This window comes from Tauraco erythrolophus, chromosome 9, assembly GCF_009769465.1.
Source record: "Tauraco erythrolophus isolate bTauEry1 chromosome 9, bTauEry1.pri, whole genome shotgun sequence".
NCBI lineage: Eukaryota > Metazoa > Chordata > Aves > Musophagiformes > Musophagidae > Tauraco > Tauraco erythrolophus.
This window is the reverse complement of record NC_141473.1, coordinates 13,708,914-13,728,616: the sequence shown is the minus strand read 5'-3', so window position 1 is coordinate 13,728,616 and position 19,703 is coordinate 13,708,914. Positions and strand designations below refer to the sequence as shown.

The 19,703-nt window shown below is 39.8% G+C and overlaps 1 protein-coding gene across 1 annotated transcript in view; it reads left to right on the top strand.

The window, feature by feature from the left end:
- Nucleotides 1–15,850, top strand: part of CFAP58 (cilia and flagella associated protein 58) — a 58,587-nt gene extending 42,737 nt beyond the window's left edge. Inside the window, exons 16-18 of the mRNA XM_086616810.1 lie at nt 9,936–10,055; nt 11,571–11,704; nt 15,730–15,850. Of these exons, the coding sequence (XP_086472936.1) occupies nt 9,936–10,055; nt 11,571–11,704; nt 15,730–15,850 (375 nt within the window). The remainder of the gene's footprint in view (nt 1–9,935; nt 10,056–11,570; nt 11,705–15,729) is intronic.
- Nucleotides 15,851–19,703: the final 3,853 nt, after the last annotated feature.

The window sequence follows — 19,703 nt, the reverse complement described above, 5'->3', positions numbered from 1 at the left end:
TTTGAAATGTTCTTTGCTGAGCTAGGGCTTTGATTGGGGGTTTTAACTTTGACTGTAAGTGGAAATGTTTTGTATTTTAGTATTGTTAAGTTGAAAGATGAGTGTCTTTTAGTGATTCTGTGCCTGGCATGATGATTTCTTCATACAATTAGAATTTCTCTAGTGCCTTTTGTTCTGCCACTGATATTATTTTCCCAATTAATTTAATTATTTACTTAAAAAAAAAAAACTGATCATATATCCGGTAGGGTTCTGTTAGTAGGGTAGAACCACTCGCACCGAGCAAATTGTAGGATCATTGTATTAATTCTTGATGCAACCTACCTGGACTTGTATGCAATCCTGTGATGATGTGATAAGTAATCACATCTCGTAAACAGGAAAGACGAGTCACCTGTGTGAAAGTCTGTTGAGGGTCTACATATCTACCTGAACGTTTTGTGTAAGCCTGAAGAATTTGATAAGAATTTGAGGGACATTCAGTTCTTGCCCCAGCTCTCCTCAGAAAGGAGCTGATTTCTATTTCTGCGTATTTTTAATACGCTTCTTGGTGCATTAGTTTATTTTAGCCCTTCTAATCTCAGTTCATCTAGAATTAGATATTCTATGCTATAGAATCTTACGGCATGATAAACTACTCTTAAAACCACACTGACATTTACATTCTTTCCCTCAACATATGTTGCAGTTCAAATGGAAGAGAACAAAGTCTTCCCAGGAAAATAGCCACCTTTTTTGTTTGTTTGTTTTGTTTAGGGTATGTTTGTTTAAACAGGGTTTTGAAAAAACAGGTATGAAAGGTACTGGTCACTTTAATGTCATCAGGTGAAGATAATCATCTGCTCTTTAGAGTAAGAAAATAATTTTCCAGTAAAAATAGTACAAATATTTCTGGCACTGGGAAATGAGAAGCAAAGCAGATTACTTAGCGATCAAACAAAATATTTTTGTGAAGAAGTGGAAGAGCTTAATTTTTACTAAATCTTTGTGGAACTACATTGCCCTCATGAACAAAACATTTCCTATGATAGATCGTTTTGGACAGAGGCAAGGTGCAAATTTATTTGAGAAGTTAGAAGAAAACAGATCAAAATGACTTCTGGGGATCTGCACCATTTTTAGCTGCTCTAATGGTGTTTTAGTCAGAAAAATTCAGATGCCATTTACAAAAATGAGGAAGTTGCAGGTGAAGTTGAAATCTCTTAGGGTTTATAGATGGTAAATGTGCATAAACGCGTAATCTGTTATAAAAGTTTTTTTAGGAGAATTGATATATTTACTTGAGTTTGAGCTTGAAAGAGAACTCTAGTGGGTCATCAGATGCCATCCTTCCACATTATGCAAGACTGATTTAATTACGCAAATACCATCCTTGACAGATGAATGTCAAGTATGATTTGTTTCCCATGTTCTGATACATGTGCTCCCAGTCCATGAATTGTAGTGTGCATGAGAGAGATTGTTGTCTTGAAGCACACTGTGGTTTATGCTTGTGACTCTCCTCCCACACTTCTAACCTGCTGCTGTAGTCTAGCTCTGGTGTTTCTGAAAAGCAAGGAGCAGATGTATTGGCTTACTCAGCATGGTGGTCCTGGGAGCTGGGGAGGTGGAGTTTCATTTCTGTGTATCTTACAGGAGTTTTAGTGAACTTCATGTAGCAACTCTTTGTGTTCAGACCCTTTTGTAGAATGAGAGGAGGATCACTGCCCTGGTTGGAAGCAGTACTTCAGCATAAATACAGTAAAGATTGAACAGTATTCAGATACTGAAAGGAGGCCATTTAAGTACTCAAAGTCTATCACTGTTATCCATAATCTTCTTCAGAAAAGTGGAAATGATCACCATTTTATTCAAATGGGTTACATCTGGTTTGAACCCAGAAATCCTGAGCATGGGTATCTTGTGATACCCATCATCTTGTGATGATTAGACTTAAAATATTTTGTAAAATGATACATTCCTAAAGTTCTTACTCAGTCAAAATTGCCATTAGCTTGAATGATAGCTTGCTAGAATAAAGCTTGAGTAAAAAGTTCAGGAATTGTTCCAGAAAATAACAAATAACAGAAAACAAACTTCTTTACTCCTCATTCCTGTATTCAGCATGTATCTGGGAAGGAAATAAATCTGCTGTGCACCCCAGGGTAAAGTATATTAATCAACCACTTATCTTGTTAAGGGAAAGTAAATGACTTGCTGTGCTGACTGAATACGTTGCAATGCACAAACTTTGCAGTGCTGTTAGCAATCCGATACTGACTGTCAGCCATCCAGAAGCTGCTAGAGAAGTTAAAATACTGGAGGAGTGCAACAGCAGTGTAGCAATACATTCACAAGCCCATATTATATAGTGTAGCCCAGAGCCAGCTGCAAATCTTTATTATTCAGGTGTACCCTTTGGCAAGCGTTCTTCCATTGAGGCAAGGGTATTCTGCTCCTCCCTCAGCAGCAAGCTATGGACAATCTACAGCATCCCATTCAGTGATGGATTATTATTTTGTATGATAGTCACAACAACAAAAAAAAACCAACAAAAATACCATATTGCACAGGGACAGACTAGATTTTACCTATGTCAGATCACTTATTTTCATTCTTATAGAAGCGTGAATGGTGCCATTGTTGAGAAAACACATGCAGAAAGATGCAGCAGTGATAAGGCTGTTTGGGGGCTGTTAGGGACAGGCAGTTAGTCACTGTGGTGTTGGTTTTGTTTGTTTGTTTGTTTTAAGGTAGCTTAAAATTGGACATATGAAGGCACAAACAGGTGTAGAAAGAAACCCGTTCCTCATTCTTCGCTCTGAGATAGCCAGACACGAACTGCCAAGCACACCGGAGCCATGAACCCTGTGTAGGGAGTGCATCAGTCAGCCAGCTGCTCCACATCCTCTAGGCTCAGAGCTCAAGTTTTCCCGTGCCTGTCTTAGTAGATATAGCTGTAATCTTAAACAGGGGATGGCACACTTGAGCACAGCAGTTGTTTTAACATGAACATTAGGATTCACTCTCTTTCCCCTTCCCTTAGTCCTGTTTCTGCTTCTTTGAATTTTAAGAAGCAGGCAGGAGGAGCTGAAACAGAACTCCTTAAAGGATAGCAGAGGGTCATCTCTAATTACAGTGAGTCGAAAGGAAGCCATATATTAAAACATTCATGATTTCAGAACTGCCGTATGTGTTTCTTAGATGCACTGTTATTTCTTAATAGGTTCCAAAATGTAACAGGAGACCACTCTTTCTTCCCTGAGGTACTTGACATATGCGGGGAAACTCTGCTACCCTGTCAGAAAGATGTATGTAGGCTTTACTGCCTTGTTAGACAGGTATTTGTAGGTTTAAGTGGTGGCTTGACTTTGAGACAGCTGTTCAGAGGCAGCAATTCCAGAACACCAAAGGACTTGAAGCTAAGTGCTCTCATCTTTCAGGGAAATCTAAGAATCTAAGTCAAGTAGGTGATTAAAGAGATGCAGGTGCCTATCTTATAGATAGGTGTTTCTAGAAGCAGCTCTGCAGTTTCTCTGACCCTTTGAGGTCATCTGTCAGAAGTGAGTGCAGATGCTGGGTCTGCTGGGAATCCCCATCCCAAGCCTCCCCCTGCAGGAACAGCTGATCATTAACAGCAGAACTGTGATATTTCTCCTTTGATTTATCTGATATTTTAAAAATCTGAATGACTATTGAATAGCTAAAATACATGGTGTTACACAGACTTTACAATACAGAGGTTTTAAGACAAATAGTGCACATTTGAAGAAGAGACTTTTTTTTTGCGTTGAAACTCTGTATATGGTAATTATTAGCCAGTAAAAGGTTCCCCATTGTTTGCTTTGTAGACTTACTCAAAATATTTAGATTCCTTGTTATTAAGATTTGTAACAACCCTGAATCTCCTCTAGAATACTTTAAGACAAGCCACTACTAGAATGTGAAACAAAGGTTTGTTTAGAGCTCTCTTCGGTTCAACTGTCAAGCTGCAGGCATTGTGGAAATAGCTGGAATATTTACATCAATCCATGCCATGTCAGGGGTAATTCTCACCTTCAAGGAACAGCTCACTTTTCTTCTGTGTGTATATATGTGCATGTGTGTTCCTGTTCACACGTACAGAAGAACAGGGGATAATTAGTTGATCATCTTCTGCAATGTAAAGTATAAACACTGTGATTAAATGAGCTACTCTGATTAATGATTTTATAAACTCTTGTATAATGTCAATAGTAAAAAGGAAATTGCAGCTGTTATTTCAGCAAGAGGCATCCATGCCATTTTCTTCTGATAGATTGTTGTCCTTGTGTCTTAGAGTTCAGAAGTTGAAAGGAGAGGAGGATATGTAACCTATCTGTTTGTCCATTGGAAAAAAACCCTCTGTTTTCCCACGCGCTTCCTAAGAAAGATACAATAGTACCAGTACCTAGCAATAATAATAAAAATAATAGTAAGTTGCAATTGCACTTTAGCTGGAAATGTTTGTACTTTGCTGTTCCTGGAAGATGGTAATAATGCAGCATTGAGCTCTTACTGTTACAGAAAAGAGTCAAGGGTGAAGACCTTAGAAGAGGCTCCAAGGTGTTTCTTCCTCTCTCATTAAGCTGTTTTGAAAATGCCAGTTAATTGTGTGCAGTCTGCTCTGTGCCAAAGGAAACAGATTTGCTCTTGAGAAGCATTATTATCAACTGGAGGGATAAGTCATAAGACAGGTTGAGTTTAACTCCATCTAGAGTGGTGCAAATTTCACCAAAGATGAGGAAATGATCCCAACCTTTCCTTCAAGTTGGTGGCAGCATTTTAACAAGAAAACCCCAAGCGTCTCATGCAGTATTGGTGTTGTCACATTGTGAAAGGACTTCAGTGCCCTCTTTCAAACCTGAATTAATTTGCCCAATAAAAAACCTCGCATTGGACAGTTAAAGGAGGGTCTAGATGATGATGAAAATACAAGTTGTACTAAGGAACTACATGCTCGCAAAGGTGTTTGCTGATGGATGTGGAATAGACAAGAAAGAGCAGGAGCTTTTGAAAAGTGTTTATTGAGAAAGTTTATGCTGCACATTTCTCACAGTGCTGGAGGCAACTTTCTTCTATTGTTATAAAATTCATGAAGGTTACTGTATGCTAATTTTTCCTACACCTCATAAAACTTTTAATCATAGATGTCCTGAGCCAACAGCTGCCCTATTAGGTATACACATACACACAAATAAGTGTGCAGCTTATACAGGCAAAATGACGATGACTAGATGTGTATGCCTGTGTATGTATTTAATTCATATTTCTGTGCCCTGTTTGCTTAACACTTCTGAAAATGGATCACAACCCCTTAAGGATGCTCTGCTGCTGCATGGAGTCATAAAGAAAATGGCTCTGGAGTTCAGCACAGCGCTGACATTTTGGTTATAATGCCAATAAACAAGAAACCCCCTGTGGCACATTGACTGACTTGTTTTCCTCACCAAAGCCATGAGGAACTGTAGTGTGCTTAAGAGTTACTGTCTTGCTTTCTCCACCTTAGTAATTAAAATAAGGATTTTTAGTTAGGTTAAGTGTTTTGGGGTTTGTCACCATACACTACATTGCACACTTTTGCTCTACATCTTTATCTTGTTGGTTTTTTTTCTTTAGCTTAATTGCTGGAGACAGGAGCTAGCATAAATGAAATTTACTCTGAGTCGAAGGGTTTGGTATTTTTTGTGTGTAGGTTTTTCTAATAATTTGTGTGATATAAAGCTTTTGGTGCGCAATAGGATTTGTGTGGATCTGGTGGAGAAGGCTGTTGGTGTGCTGCTGTGCCACGTAAATTTGTTGAATTATCTACTTGGAAAGACAAGCTGATAAAAATGTGGAAGCTGGGACTTCATGTCCTATTTCTGCTGTGAATACATCTTCATTAAATGTACGGTCATCCATCGTCTCTGGCTCGGAATGATACCCTGGGCTAACTAACAAGATGGGTCATTTCAGGAGTTTCCTAGTGTCATGATGGGGGAGAAGATGATGTAAAATGGAGTCTCATCTTTTGAGCTAGCACCAAGTGCATTGGTCTATCCCAGCATTGCTGACTGCCTTCCACTCCTTGTCAAAGCAGTGAAATGCCTTGGTGTCATTTTGGGAATGTGTCTGATGGGACTGATGGTCCCTCTGGCAGGGAACAATGAGCAAATTGGACTGTGCTGGTCAGGAGCAATAGCTTCTTTTGCAGTAGGATTGTGCTGGCAAAAGTGATTCTTCTTGCTGTAGACTGAGCCAACTCGTGACCACCAAGTCCTGAAGAATCAATTCAAATTTGCCAAACACCCACCAGTCCTCTGCAGAAGAAAGTTATTTTTTCTCAATTTGCTAAAGAGCAAGCAGGCCAGGAGAACTCCGAATTCTGGCTGAGACAGCAGCTAGTTAAGTTTAGGGGAAAGCAACAATCCCCTCCCCTCCAAATTAATAGGTAAGAGACTTTGGGATACAGAAACATATTGTCATGGCCGATCCTAAAGGCAGATATAGGGACTCCTCAGAGATCCCCTGGAAAACAAATCTAAGACAGGAAGGGCTGTTCTAAAAATAATGTGAAGTTTTGTTTACACAATTTTTACAGCAGGTATTCACAAAGGTGCTGAAATTCTCTTTGGAATGCCTGAAATTTGACTGTAACCCTCAATCTGAGTCTCCCAGTGTGCCCTACATACACAAAATGAATATGCCCTCATCTCTCCACCATCGGCTTGGCTTAGTTCATGCCATAAACCAATGCAGCTGGTTGACATTGTGGGCTCAGTCCTACGGTCAAACACCTGCTGAATTCCATGAGAATTTTGCCATTGGAAGGATCACATAAAAGGCTTTGGTACTGGTCTGGACCTGATTTCAAGACGTGTACGTTACTCCTACTGGTGAAGGCTTAACAGCATGGAGGTACAGAGAAAGCTGATGGATCTTCCTTTACCTTCTCAAGAGGAACAGTACCTCACAGCATGTTTGTGACTTTAAGTTCTTTTCATCTCAAGAATGCATAGCTCTGGGAAGATGTATGTTGTGATTGCAGCCTGACACGAGGACAGAGAGGAGTTTGAGGGGCGGCATTTTGGGACAAGCCAAAGAAACTTATCTTACACATGTTATAATGGAAGGGCTTATTCCTTCCCAACGGGTGTAGGATTTTGGGTAGCTTTTTCTCCCAACATCATCTGTGCAGCCACCAACAGAAATAAATGGCATTTACTGACTTCTGCTTTGGACGAAATAGTGTTAACTGACTTCCAATAGGCACCAAACAGATAAACTTACTCTCTTGTTTTTGAATTACTGCTACACTGCTGATCATCATTGCTGACTGTTGATTTTCTTGTTAGTGTCAGGATACCTTTTCTCCGTCTGGCCCCATTGGGTTCCCAGACATTTTACGGAATGCATATGCATTTTACTGTCTCCAAAACAAAAAAGCAACACAGATCCATCTTCTGGGGATATTAATTTGTGTACTACAACTGAAAGCTACTTTAAATACAACTCACACACCAGACAACCCTACAGGTCTTTCTACATGTTCTATGCTGTACCTGATAGCTATTTATAAGGTATCTGCACATGATGCACATTGCACAGCTTGTCTGCCCTTTGAATATAGCTAGAGTATTGTAGAAGCCAAACTTTTGTTTATAATTTCGTGTTGATTTTTTTTTCCTGGGCATTCCTGATATCTCCTGTGTAGAGATAAAAGTACCGGCTGTAAGCAATGCATTTTTGGTGATAGTATTGCATGTACCTTGTGATTGACTTAGATTTAGTCTGGTGGTTGTTGTTCTAAAATTAATTGAAATTAATTGATTTTTTTAAATATTTTTTTTTCATCTTGGAGTAAAATGTCAGAAGTTATAGAAATGCCAACCTGTGAATATAAACTTTTGCTGATGAGGGAAGAAGTATCCGGGATTTTCTTTTAACATTTTGCTGACATATGGTGCTTCTAACCCAGTGACAAATTAATTGACTAGATGTAAAAGAGATGGACAGCGCTTAGCGAGGAAGGACAGGATATGCATTATAAGACAGCTGGTTCTGCCTCTCTTGGATTATGGAGACAATATACATCGGACAGCTAACGAGTCTCTGTTGCATAAGATAGATTCTCCTTATAACAGAATTGCACACTTCGTCTCTAAATGGGGTTATTATACACACCATTGCACAGTGTTTGAAGAGCTTGGTTGGCCCTTGTAGAGGGTTAGGAGAGAAATAAATTGGAAAACAATTGCACATAAGACCTTCAATCCATCAACTGCTCCATATTTATCCAAATTACTGTTACACTCTTCCAAAATACAAATCCGTGATACATTCAGGGGTGGAATGTTAATACTGACTGGCCAGATTTTGACAAGGCAGATTTTTCTTTTGTTGTTTTTTTTAACTTGCAGTAAAATCTTGCTTCCTCAGGAAGAAAAGGTGGCAGTAGAAACCACTTGTAGTGACATAACAACTCTCTACTGAGAATGAATTCTCAATTTAATTTTTGCCACTATGCAAACTTCAGTCTGACCCTCAGGAAGTTTTGATTTTTCCAGAGATAAACTGAGAACAACTTCATTTGCAAGGAACTCTTTCTCAGTAATATTCAGAGTTTAAGGGCAATGCTTGCAAAAGAAATTTATGATTTGAAGTGCTTCCATTTTTGGGTCTCAACTTGTGATCATTATAGTGCGTGGTTTTCAGAAAATGCTGCAGTCTAAAAACTCTGGACTCTTTATGCTCTTGAAGACTGGACACTTAGAACTTTACATCTTCAAATTAACAAGCCGCTTTTGAAAAGCCCGGCTCAACCATTGAGCAAGGCCAAATACTAGGTGATGTGATGGCACCCTTTCCCACATCAGCGGAAGAATTCTATGGTAAGAGTTGTAGACAGAGCTTATAAAAAAGACAGCAAAAAGGGGTTTGTCAAAGCCAGTGTAAATAATCACCTGTCCTACCTCCTACTTGGCCTTTTTGTCATTTTCAGTTAAATCTTTAGTCTGCTAGTGCAGCTTCCAGTCAAATAACCCTTCTTTTTAATTCCAGCTCTCCAGGTACCAGACAAGGAGGGGATCTCGCTAAATAATGTTAAATAATAATGATCTTAGTCTGACTGGGTACATACTAAAAATATTGTAATGTGCAAAGCTATGAAGGCTGAGTTTAGATCTTTATTCTTCAGACTAAAAACAAGTACCTCCTCAAAACACAGTTGAAAGCAGCATGTCAGTACAGAAAGCTGTAAGTGGGTCCATTGTTTCTGTTTGGGCATGGCTATATCCAATTCCCAAAAGTATACTGTTTCAACATGAAGAAAGAGAAGACACATGAGAAAGAAAAATTACTTGGTGGTAATTGTACTAGTCATAGTTGTTGCTGTTTATACTTTCTTTCCCTTTCCCAGGGCCCCTGCAGTTAAACTGTAAGGTTATATATATGTGTGTCTGTGTGTGTACATATGTTTTACAGGATTTTCTTTGGAAGAAGTAGTTATTCATTCATATAGTCCTTCCCTGACATTTCTATAGCCTGCTCACCTGCTGTTGGGTGAAGCTATGATCCTTAATGTAAGATGATGTGACTCATAAGAAGAAAGATTGCAATAAGCACAGTTACTAGTAATTAATTTCCCACCCTTGGTTACCCTTCCAGTGACTGTTTTATATTCTCTGTGGTAGAGCGTGCTTGCTGATGACAGTGTTTAAGAGTATTTCATTCGTGGTTCGAGGTAGCTGGATGTTTCACTTAATGAGCTTTCCCACTGCTATCACAACAACTTTAAACACCTTATGGCTAGTGAGGGAAGACTGACACACAGGCAGATTTGTTTCTGCAAATACCTTCCTGATTGAGTTGCGTTTTTCAGTGAGGTTGATTGCATCACAGGTTGTGCTGCTGCTGTAGTAGTTTTATAAGAGCTCTTCCTGTTGTCTTTTTCTTAGGAAAAGGAGAAACTGTATGTGGAACTGAAGCATGTCTTGGCCCGGCAGCCTGGGCCTAAAGCCGCAGAACAGTTGCAGCTCTACAGGCACACTCTCCGAGAGAAGACTAAACAGCTAAAAGTAAGAGATGTCCTTTATCTCTGGCTGAGGGGCTGCCCAGATTGCAGAATGACTTCACCAGTGATTCTGGGGAGCGAGGCTTCGGGAAGATTTTTGATGATCAGCATGCATGCCTTAATATATTAAATCAGGAAAACAAGGTTAATACTGCATCTCCCAAGGGAGAACCAATAACAGTAGAAGAGCTTTTTTTTCATATTATGCTAGTTTGTTTCATTAAAATAGAGAAAAAGTCATATCAGAATATGAGTATGCAGCACAATGCTGTAAATGCTTTTTGTGCACGGGCATTCTGGGACACCATCAGTTTTCCATTAACCTTTTTCTTCTTCCCTTTTCTTGAATTGTTAAGATATTTAATAAGCAAATCAAAGCCATTTCATTTTCTTTTAACAAAATAGTGGGATTATAGTGAGAATCCAGTCTTAAATTCTTGTTATTTCTTTTGCAATGCGTACACGTATATTAGACTTGCAACTTTTATAGGGATGACAGGAATAACCTATCCTAACCTCTTGTCACTAGAAGGGAGGATTTCCTGGTTGTGAAGGAATCTTGTGGGAAACTTTGAAAGCATGATATTAAAAAGTGAATCTTTGATAGAATAAACTGATCTTCCCTTGTTCTTCCCTGCTTGAAAGATCAGTCTCCCCAGGAGTTCATCTACTTCTACAGCTCCTCTCTCTGTTGAAGTCATCATCTCCTGTTCACTGCATCATAATCACGTCTATACCAACCATGAGGAAAAAATTGCAGCAGCAGATGGGCCCTTAGGAAACAGAGGCTGTTATGCAAATCTTAGCTTTCCACAGAGAAGAAAAACAATGTACAAAATGTAAAATAGAAGCCAAAGTTTAGCTAAACTGAATGTGATTCGAAGTTTTCCATACGGTTCCTGTTTGTCCTCAATGCAGTCAATTGCTTCTGTGTATTTCAGGCACAGTATGCTGTAGTGTACTGGTGTGCATGTCATTTTGTGGTGCCAGGTCAAGTTATTCTCCTTCTTAAAGAAGGAAAACACACTGTACATGCTCTTACTTTCTTTAAAGTTCAGTGATTCACATGAAAGCAGCATTGTGTTCATATTGACACTGCCTGGTACTACTTTGCCTGTGCAGATTGAATTACTTCACATAACAAAGTGAATCCCTGTGAATAAAACTCATTATTATTAAATAAACCCCCACTTTACTATTTTTTAAGACCTTCTTTTCGGGTTTTCACCCAGATTTCTATTCCAGAACATTGAAAGCTAATGTATGTATTAGTATAATTCTCATAATGCTTGGAGCATATTTTACATGTTTTATTATGGTTAAAAGGCATAGCCTTAATTTTGTAAATTGTCCTTATGTGAGCAGAGATGTTCAAACAAAATATCATGATAGAAAATAAGATGTGGTGGAAAATGGTGATGTCTTATATGGTCAAATGTGAAAGGAAAAAGTGCTTGTAAAAGTACTTAGGTGTAAGTGAAAAATCTCCTGTTTCTGATTTTTGCCTTTTGTTTTTTAGGCTTTGTCCTCAGAATTGAATATGTATGAATCACAGAGCCAAGGATACAAATCTGAAATTGAAAGACTTGCCAATGAGCTTCTGAATGTGAAAAAGAAATTTCTGGCTCAGAAACGGAAGGAACAACAGGCCAAGTATGGGAAACTAACAGTTTTGTCTTCACAACTTTCTACACAAATTGTGTTTTTTTAGACCCTGCTTTACTCTTTTGATCAGAACATGGCCAAATTTGACTGAAGTGATATAATATTGTTGCCTAATTTTCCTGAACGTTATCCTTCATATTACTTCAGCCTGGTCTAGATTTACCATGATCTATGGCCACGACAAGAACGTCCAGCAGAGATGTTGCTGACATGTTCTGCAGGCCAGTTAAATTATTCATACCAATGAGATAGTGCCAAGAGGACACAGATTAGTGTCTGGTCTCTCACATTGAATCATGGAATCATAGAATAGTTGGGGTTGGAAAGAACCTTTAAAGGTCATCTAGTCCAACCCCTCCTTGCAATGCACAGGAGCATCTTCAACTAAATCAGGTTGCTCAGAGCCCCGTCCAGCCTGACCTTGAATGTTTCCAGGGATGAGGCATCTCCCACCTATCTGGACAACCTGTTCCAGTGTTTCGTCACCCTCATTGTAAAAAATTTCTTCCTAATATCTAGTCGAAATGTATTGTCTTTTAGTGTAAAACCATTACACCTTGTCCTATTGCAAGAGGCCCTGCATAGTCATTTCTGAAAATGGAGTTAGTGGACTTAACTTCTAAAGTGTCTTAGATTTCTGCAGTCAGAAAACATGATCTGTCACCAAGTTTTTCTGTGTATGCCTTTTGTCTTTCTGCCCCTTTCCATCCTCAGCCTGTCCCTTCCTCACACACTAAAGCCAACAATTCTCTACATTGCTGAATATAATTCAAAGCTGCCTGTATCTATTTCGTCCTTAATCATATTTCAGCCAGCAAACAGTTTTGATGACTAAATTAGCAAAATAGTCAGTGATAAACAGTGACTTTTGTCCATCTGCAAATTGCATGATGTTACCTTAATGTTTGGAATTAGCAACAATTGTGCAGTGCTAATGGCCTTCCCGGAGCTTTAGGATCAATATGTGAGGCTACCATAATGCCTGATAATCCATTTCCAGCAGCTAAGTATCCTCTTCATGATAGTTTTAATGTTTCCATTTTGGACCCTGGCATCAGGTTTCTTTCTGTTCATTGAATGAGAAGAAATTCACCCATGTTTTGCTGTTATATCCTATCTAGAATTAGTTCCTATCATAACTGTTGAAAAAAACTAACTTGTTAGGGGCATAACTGCTTCAAAGTAAAACAAAGGTATTGTGTGAGGTGATGGTGACTGAACTTGGGTCTGTTAATCATACACAGTGAATGGAATTTTGTGTTGCAGGTCAATTAGTGCTGAACTCATTACACTGTTTGTAGGTTCACAATAGGTATCTGCCATTAGTACAACTTGCTGGGTTGTTCTTGTGAGCAGGTGTGGCTGCAGTCGAATGAGCACGGTGTCTTTGTGACATCTGTGTTTTGGAAGTACATTCAGATACTGTTGGTGGTGCTTCTGCAGGATGATAGCATCTCATTGATCCCACCTCTGGCTCAGAAGCAACCAGCACTGTGCTGTCAGCCCTGACTTGCACTTCTCTGGTCTTTATGGCAGCTGAGAGGTGGCCAGATACTGAGCTTTGCTCTCCTTTGTCCTTCATCATTTTGTTCCTCAGTCAAATATGTTGGACTGCATCCTGCTTTGAAGGATATGCACACCCCAAGGCATAGCTGGGCGTATCAGTCCTGGATAACTGCAGATTCTGTAATCCCTAGACTGTGCTCTGTGTTGCCCAGCAGCAGTGCAAAGGAAACAACCTTGTTGTGCAGCCTTCCTTCTCCAAACTGCCAATAGTGCATGACATATCTTCTGCTTTCTGCAATAGAGAGAGCCAGTTGTGCAGCCGAATCCTTCCTAAAGGAGTCCTTCACCCCTGACATACAGCCATTCCACATCGTTCCTGCCTCAGACTGGGCTGGACAGGCACTGCCTGGTGTGTAGATGCTAGCCAAAGAGCCAGGGCCGTTTGATCCATACAATCTCAGAACGCTCTACATCCCAGCTGACACAAAACTCACTGTGTGAGTGAACTCAAGTCAGAGATCACTGACTTGATCTCTGTCATGCTGCCTAATGTTAACATCATGTCTGAAACAAACGTGACTGGTTTTGCTAATAAAAAGAGGATCCTGTCAGGACAATAGCATTAATAGCATTTTTGACTACCGCGGTATGAAAGAGAATTAATACTCTCAGATAACCTCACACAAAGGTATCATCTGAAGCTTTTATTGATTTGCACAAGACAGTTCTAGTTTGTGATTTAAAGTCTTGATACTGAACTAATGCAGCTTTCCATGAGATGCTGAAGGAACAGAATGAGTGACAACAGGAATTTAGCTTTGTTTTGTGTTCAAGGTGAAAATCCAATGTTTTAAGATTTTGGTTGTGAATTTAAAATCCTCTTTTTCTGCTCTCTGATCCTGAATGTTGTTTTTCCCAGATGTCTTAGGCTTTCTTTTTCTCACTCTTCCCATTTTCTCCTCCTGCTTCTTGCACCCGTTCTGCTTCACTACTTTTCCTAGTTACTTCTAGCACCAGGGTTCCAATTTTATCTTGATAAGGATCAGTGAGAAAATATGAACCTTAAATCCACACCATCCTGCGGTCCTATATATGTAAATAACTGCACTGAGGAATGTCAGTAGTAACAGGGAGCTTTTGCATGTGGCTGCTCACACATTAATTCTGCATAATATATTACAATATTCGGCTGCATAGAATTTTCCATACTGATGAGCACATCTATTGGCTGTCTCCATGGGAGCATGAGGAAAGAATGAGCATGGACTCTGGATCGTTTTCTCTTCCTGAAGTTGAAAACCCAATAGTGAGCTAGGATGAACCATCTAAATATAGCATGTTAGTTTTTAGCACTGTCATCTGGCGTATCCATTAGTGCTACACTGATACAATTAAAAACAGTTACAAATGCTTTTCATGGTTAAGTTCATCTGTGCCATCTTTTGCCTATTCTCCCACCTCCGTATGGGTTAAATTTGGAAAAGGAAGCACAACTAGTCATTCTACAGGGTTTCTCTGAACTTCCTCTTCTCCTGGAACAGTTATTTAAGGACACAGAGAAAAGTATAAATTCCAGAAGTGTTTTCTTTTCCCTTACAGGGGGCTAAGAAAGGGTACTAATGTGACAAGGCTAGATTTTGCAAAAGCATGGTTGCACTCACATTTCTGTCTCAGTCTCAGTGACTGTAAAATAGAAGAAATGGCACTGACCTGCTTTGTAAAGCCTTGAGACCTCTGCTCTTATGATACACTAGTACATCATAAAGCTCCACTTGGTTCATTTTAAATATCTCAGGACCTTTCTCTGAAACCTCCAGGTGTATTACAGTGAGTTTGAAATACTGCCTTTCGTATTTGTTCTGCTGTGCTTACCTCCCCAACCTTGTAAGAGTGGAACCAGCTAACCCTAGTTCCCTCCTCTTAAGGCCATCAAATTCAAGCCCTGCTGGATCCTCAGATGGAACAACTTCTTGGTTCTATCAGTGCACCCACAGCACACTGTTAGTTTTCCGCAAATGTCACAGGCAGGGTAATTATCACTAGAACTTTGTTAAAACGTGAAGCCAGATAACACTATTTATTCATTAAAATTCAACAAAGGAAAAATATCTCCCCATTGCGCCTGTGATGAATGTAGCTGTTTGTTTGAAAACAGGCATATATTTGCTAGAATGGGATGGTGATTAGAAATCTGAAGTCGTGGAGTTCATGTACAAACTTGCTTTAATGAGATGCTCTGACCATTTTGGGGAGTAGCATGAAGAGAGCTCATTTATTTCTAATTTTTAATAATTCAAAAAACCATCAGTAGGCTTGTAATTAGATCCAAACAGACACCCAGTCTTGATGGTTTAGCCTAACAGGCTTTAATCAACAATTTTTTAATGATCTCTTGATACGTGGTTGCATCAAAGAAACTTTGGAGGACACAGATTTCCTTAGTTTGTAAATATCACTGGACTGCAGAATGAAATACGTATTTTCTTTTTCTTTGTTTCTATTTAAAGGGAGAAGGAGCAATCCTTGACTTACATGGAACCTGAGTCTCCACGCCGCAAGCCTGACGTTCCTCACTTCACTGGAGGAGGCTTTACTCTCAGCAGACTCCTTCCCAAAATTACGGCTTAGGAATGGACTCACCTCATGACATTCCTGTTCCCAGTTTCTTGCTAAGCTCTGTTTGTGCTGAGTTGTTTGAGAAACTGCAATTTTAAAACAAATTCAGAATCAACTTTCTCTCTGAAATCACTGTATTGCCTTTAGGAAAAGGCATTTTATGGTAGAATTAACGTAGCTTTGGTTTACAAACTGTGGATGAAGTCTGCCCATGTGATGCCAGCAGAAGCATATGCTGGTGTAACCGAATAGTGGAGATCATGCAGATATTTCTTCTTCAATACTGTCTCTCTATTTAGCACTCCAACACCACAAAATGCCTTAATATGTAGTTACTTCTCCTTTATCTACCACTGTTGTAAGCACTCACTCCATTTATCTTCTGACTCAAAGCACCTGAAAGAAGTGAGAACACAGAAGAGAAGAAAAATTAATAGGCTGGTGTTTCAAGCCCTACTGAGCAAATGCAAAATTAACAAGTCTTTACTTGGATGTACACATGTAGCAGTTCTTTGTGCAGGTGGTGTCTAATAGGGTTTATGCAGTGTTTGCTACAGTTGTTAGTAAGATCAAGGAAGTTTGTGGCCACGATGTACGTTATTAAGAATGCGATTCTGTTTACTGTAGTAGAGACAAAGTGGCAGAATTATGTCTGTTCAGCTGGGGAGTCTGTGCACCCTGACTGGGACATGCTGTTCTCCCACTTAAATACTTCCAAGTGATTCAAACTTGGACTCCAAACATGTCAAACTTTACTCTTTAATTTCTAGACACTTTGGCATTTTTGTAACTTTCAGAAATTGTTTTTGTAATACAGCAGGAGCCCTCCAACCTTTTCAGCCAAAAGAGATTTAATTACCATTCATTAACAAGTGAAATAACAAAGTCACGGCATGAGGTGCTGAAGTATAGAAAACTTCCAAGCTGTAAAATAAAATGTTTTGAAACTGATTTGTGCATGGAAGCTTTTTCCCAGCCTGGGGGATAAAAATACTTGTCCAAAGAGATATGCTGATAAATATTTCACATGCAGAGGAAAAAAAAAAAAAACAACCAAACCTAAAACCCTTTGCAAAGATTTTGTTCTTTCCTTTAGTGGAATACATAATTAAATATTAAAGCTACTGTGGGAAACTTTTAATGGAAGTATTTAATTCAAAGGAATCAAGTTAAATACGACAGGGATCTACTTTGCTTTTACATTGGGGACCAGAACACTTAGTCATCAGATCCATTGTATTTTTCTTTTGTTCCCAAAATAGCTATTATTGCTTTTTCACTGTCAAGTGCATTATGCCAAAGTTATCATTTTAGGGCGGTCATGCTGTCTGAATCGCGTCTTTTGTGTACCTGACGTGTCCTTGTAGTTAGAATAGTTGAGAATAACTGACATGGGCACTTGAGTTTGATGGGATCCCAGGTAGGTTTTACTGAAGCTTTTACAAACTGGTATTTGTTAAGGTCCAGGGTATCCAGCCTGAAGCTGGACTCTGCTATGCTTACTGATACTGGGAAGTAATTTTTACTGAAATAAATCTTCAAAGGCACATTTATTAATTAACATGAATGAGAGAGGCATAGTTAGACTCCCAGAATACCATCACACTGTAGAGAAGCAACTTACTTACAACTCTGAACTGTACAGTGTACTCCCTAACTTATCCAGAGGTAATCCAAGTCTGTGTACATCTTTCCCTCTTTTTGTTATCAGGGTTTGGGAGACAAGGTATTACAGTGGTCAGACCAAAGGAAAAGGAGCCAAGCATACAGAATCTGTTCCCTAATTGCATATATTTTTATAAATACACTAATGAACCAGATTCATTTCCATTTCTGAATCTACTTAATAGTAGCTTGCATTGCACAGATTGGACTATTTTTAGAGTAAGAAGCTCCATCCCTAAATGATTCTTGACCTGAGTTTTCCGGTCTCTAAAATGAGTGAGGTAGTATTTGTCTAATGACTGGCAAAGGTGAATTCATTTATGTCTAAAAAGTGATTAGTCTTCTAGATTAAAAAAACATAGAGGAGTGCAAAAAGTTGTGATTTTCTCATATAACATGATCTTCCAGTCTGAAGGGCTGGGAAGTGAATACAGTAAATTCCACCTGCAAAATACAGGAGCTTTTACTGTGTTCATCCACAATTTCAAGCATCCAGACGTGAATATGTTGGCTACTGTCTCCAGTTTCATTGCATTATTTACTCACTACCAGGGAAACTACATTCAGAGGTTAATCTGGAAAAGAAGAATAAAAAAAAAGGGCAAGAAAATACAGTCATCAAATTATTGCCAGTAACTTTCAGCATAATCAGGAATAGAATAAGTGCAACCAGCTTAATTTATAGTGCTAGAGAGTCAAAACCATTTCTGAGTTCATATAATAGAATGGATTAAAGCACACCAGATCCCTTCCCCCCTGGTCTATAAAAGTCAGGGAGCTTGAAAAATCGCTCTGGATGTCTGTGAACCCAGCTGATGCTGAGGTGCTTTTAGTGTTCAAGGATTTGGCTTGCACAGCAGGGAAAGGCAGAGCGTTAATGAGAGTATCATTTGTTCAGTCGCTTCTGCATTGTGAGCAGCAGCTCTGAAGTGCTTCTCCAAGTTTTGTTGCAGAATACTGTTAATTGAATTCCAGTCTGTGCAAGATATAAGCCTAGAAGTAGCAATCATATCTTTAACTTCTTATTCCTGTAAAGATATGTGAAAAGATGGAGGCGAAGGGCTGTGATCCATGGCACTTAACTTAGAAGAAATCTTTCTTCACTTTAATTGGTTCAGATTGGAGCTGTAGTGGCTTGCACAGTAGATCTGTCCTGGAGTCTTTTTCAGTGAGCAAAGTACGTAATACTGTTCATTTTCAGAGCTCTTTCAATATGCAGATAATATTTCAAGTAACTTCCCATCGAACTTAAGCTCTGATCCCGTCTGGCAGGCCTGTATTCAGCGTGTTGTACAAGCAGGACACAAACAAGACACCGTGCACTGAACTATCAAGTTCAAAGGCAGCAGCACAACCCTCCTGGGATCGCCTGTTAGCTACCAAGGCACACGGCACGAGAATCCAGCCCTCAACTTACACTCGCTCTGCGAATTCAGAGCAGCAGGAGCACATATTACACACCAGGTAACATGTCCCGCTTCTGTAAGTCTGGGAAAGCCTTGAGTCAACAGCAGTGACAAACAGGTCACAGCTCAGGCTTTGTGGTGTTGAGAGCAACAAACCCCAGGGCAGGCTGGGGAGGCAGCAGGAGAGGGTGAGTACTTGGCACCCACAGACAAGAGCTGTTACCAGCACCACAGAGCAGAGGCTTTACCGAGTGGAGCAGCAGGTGCTGGGCCCTGGGGCACTAACGAGCCCTGATCAGCTCCACCTGGGCCCAGGGGCACCATTTAACAAGCTCAACCCTGCAGGTGCTCCTTGTGGTCTCCTGTCCTTCAGAGAGCAGCTGGCTCTGGCTGCGTTCTGACAGCAGGGCACAAGAACAGCTTCAGTGCCTCCTTCTAAGTACTTTCACAGAGCAAGTTGCCACATGATAGAGGAATGGATTGCACAGGAAAGGAGTTCTGGGTGTTGAAAGCCCAGGTGAACAAGAGGAAAGGTTTCCCTCCCAGATCCTGCAGATGAGGAGCTGTTGTGGAGGTGCTTGGCAGCGCGTCCCAGAGCACTGCCCACAGGTGGGTTGTCAGTGTGTGAGCTCACAGTGCTGAGTCTCAGGTTGCTGTTTCATACCCTGTGTTAGGGTGAAGCTGTTGTGCTCTGAATAAGTTGTAAGAAAGTGCAGAGAGAAATAGATCCTTGATTTATTCCCTGTCTCCCATGTGAAGTTACCAGAGGGTAAAGTTATCCAGAGTTAAAAAGA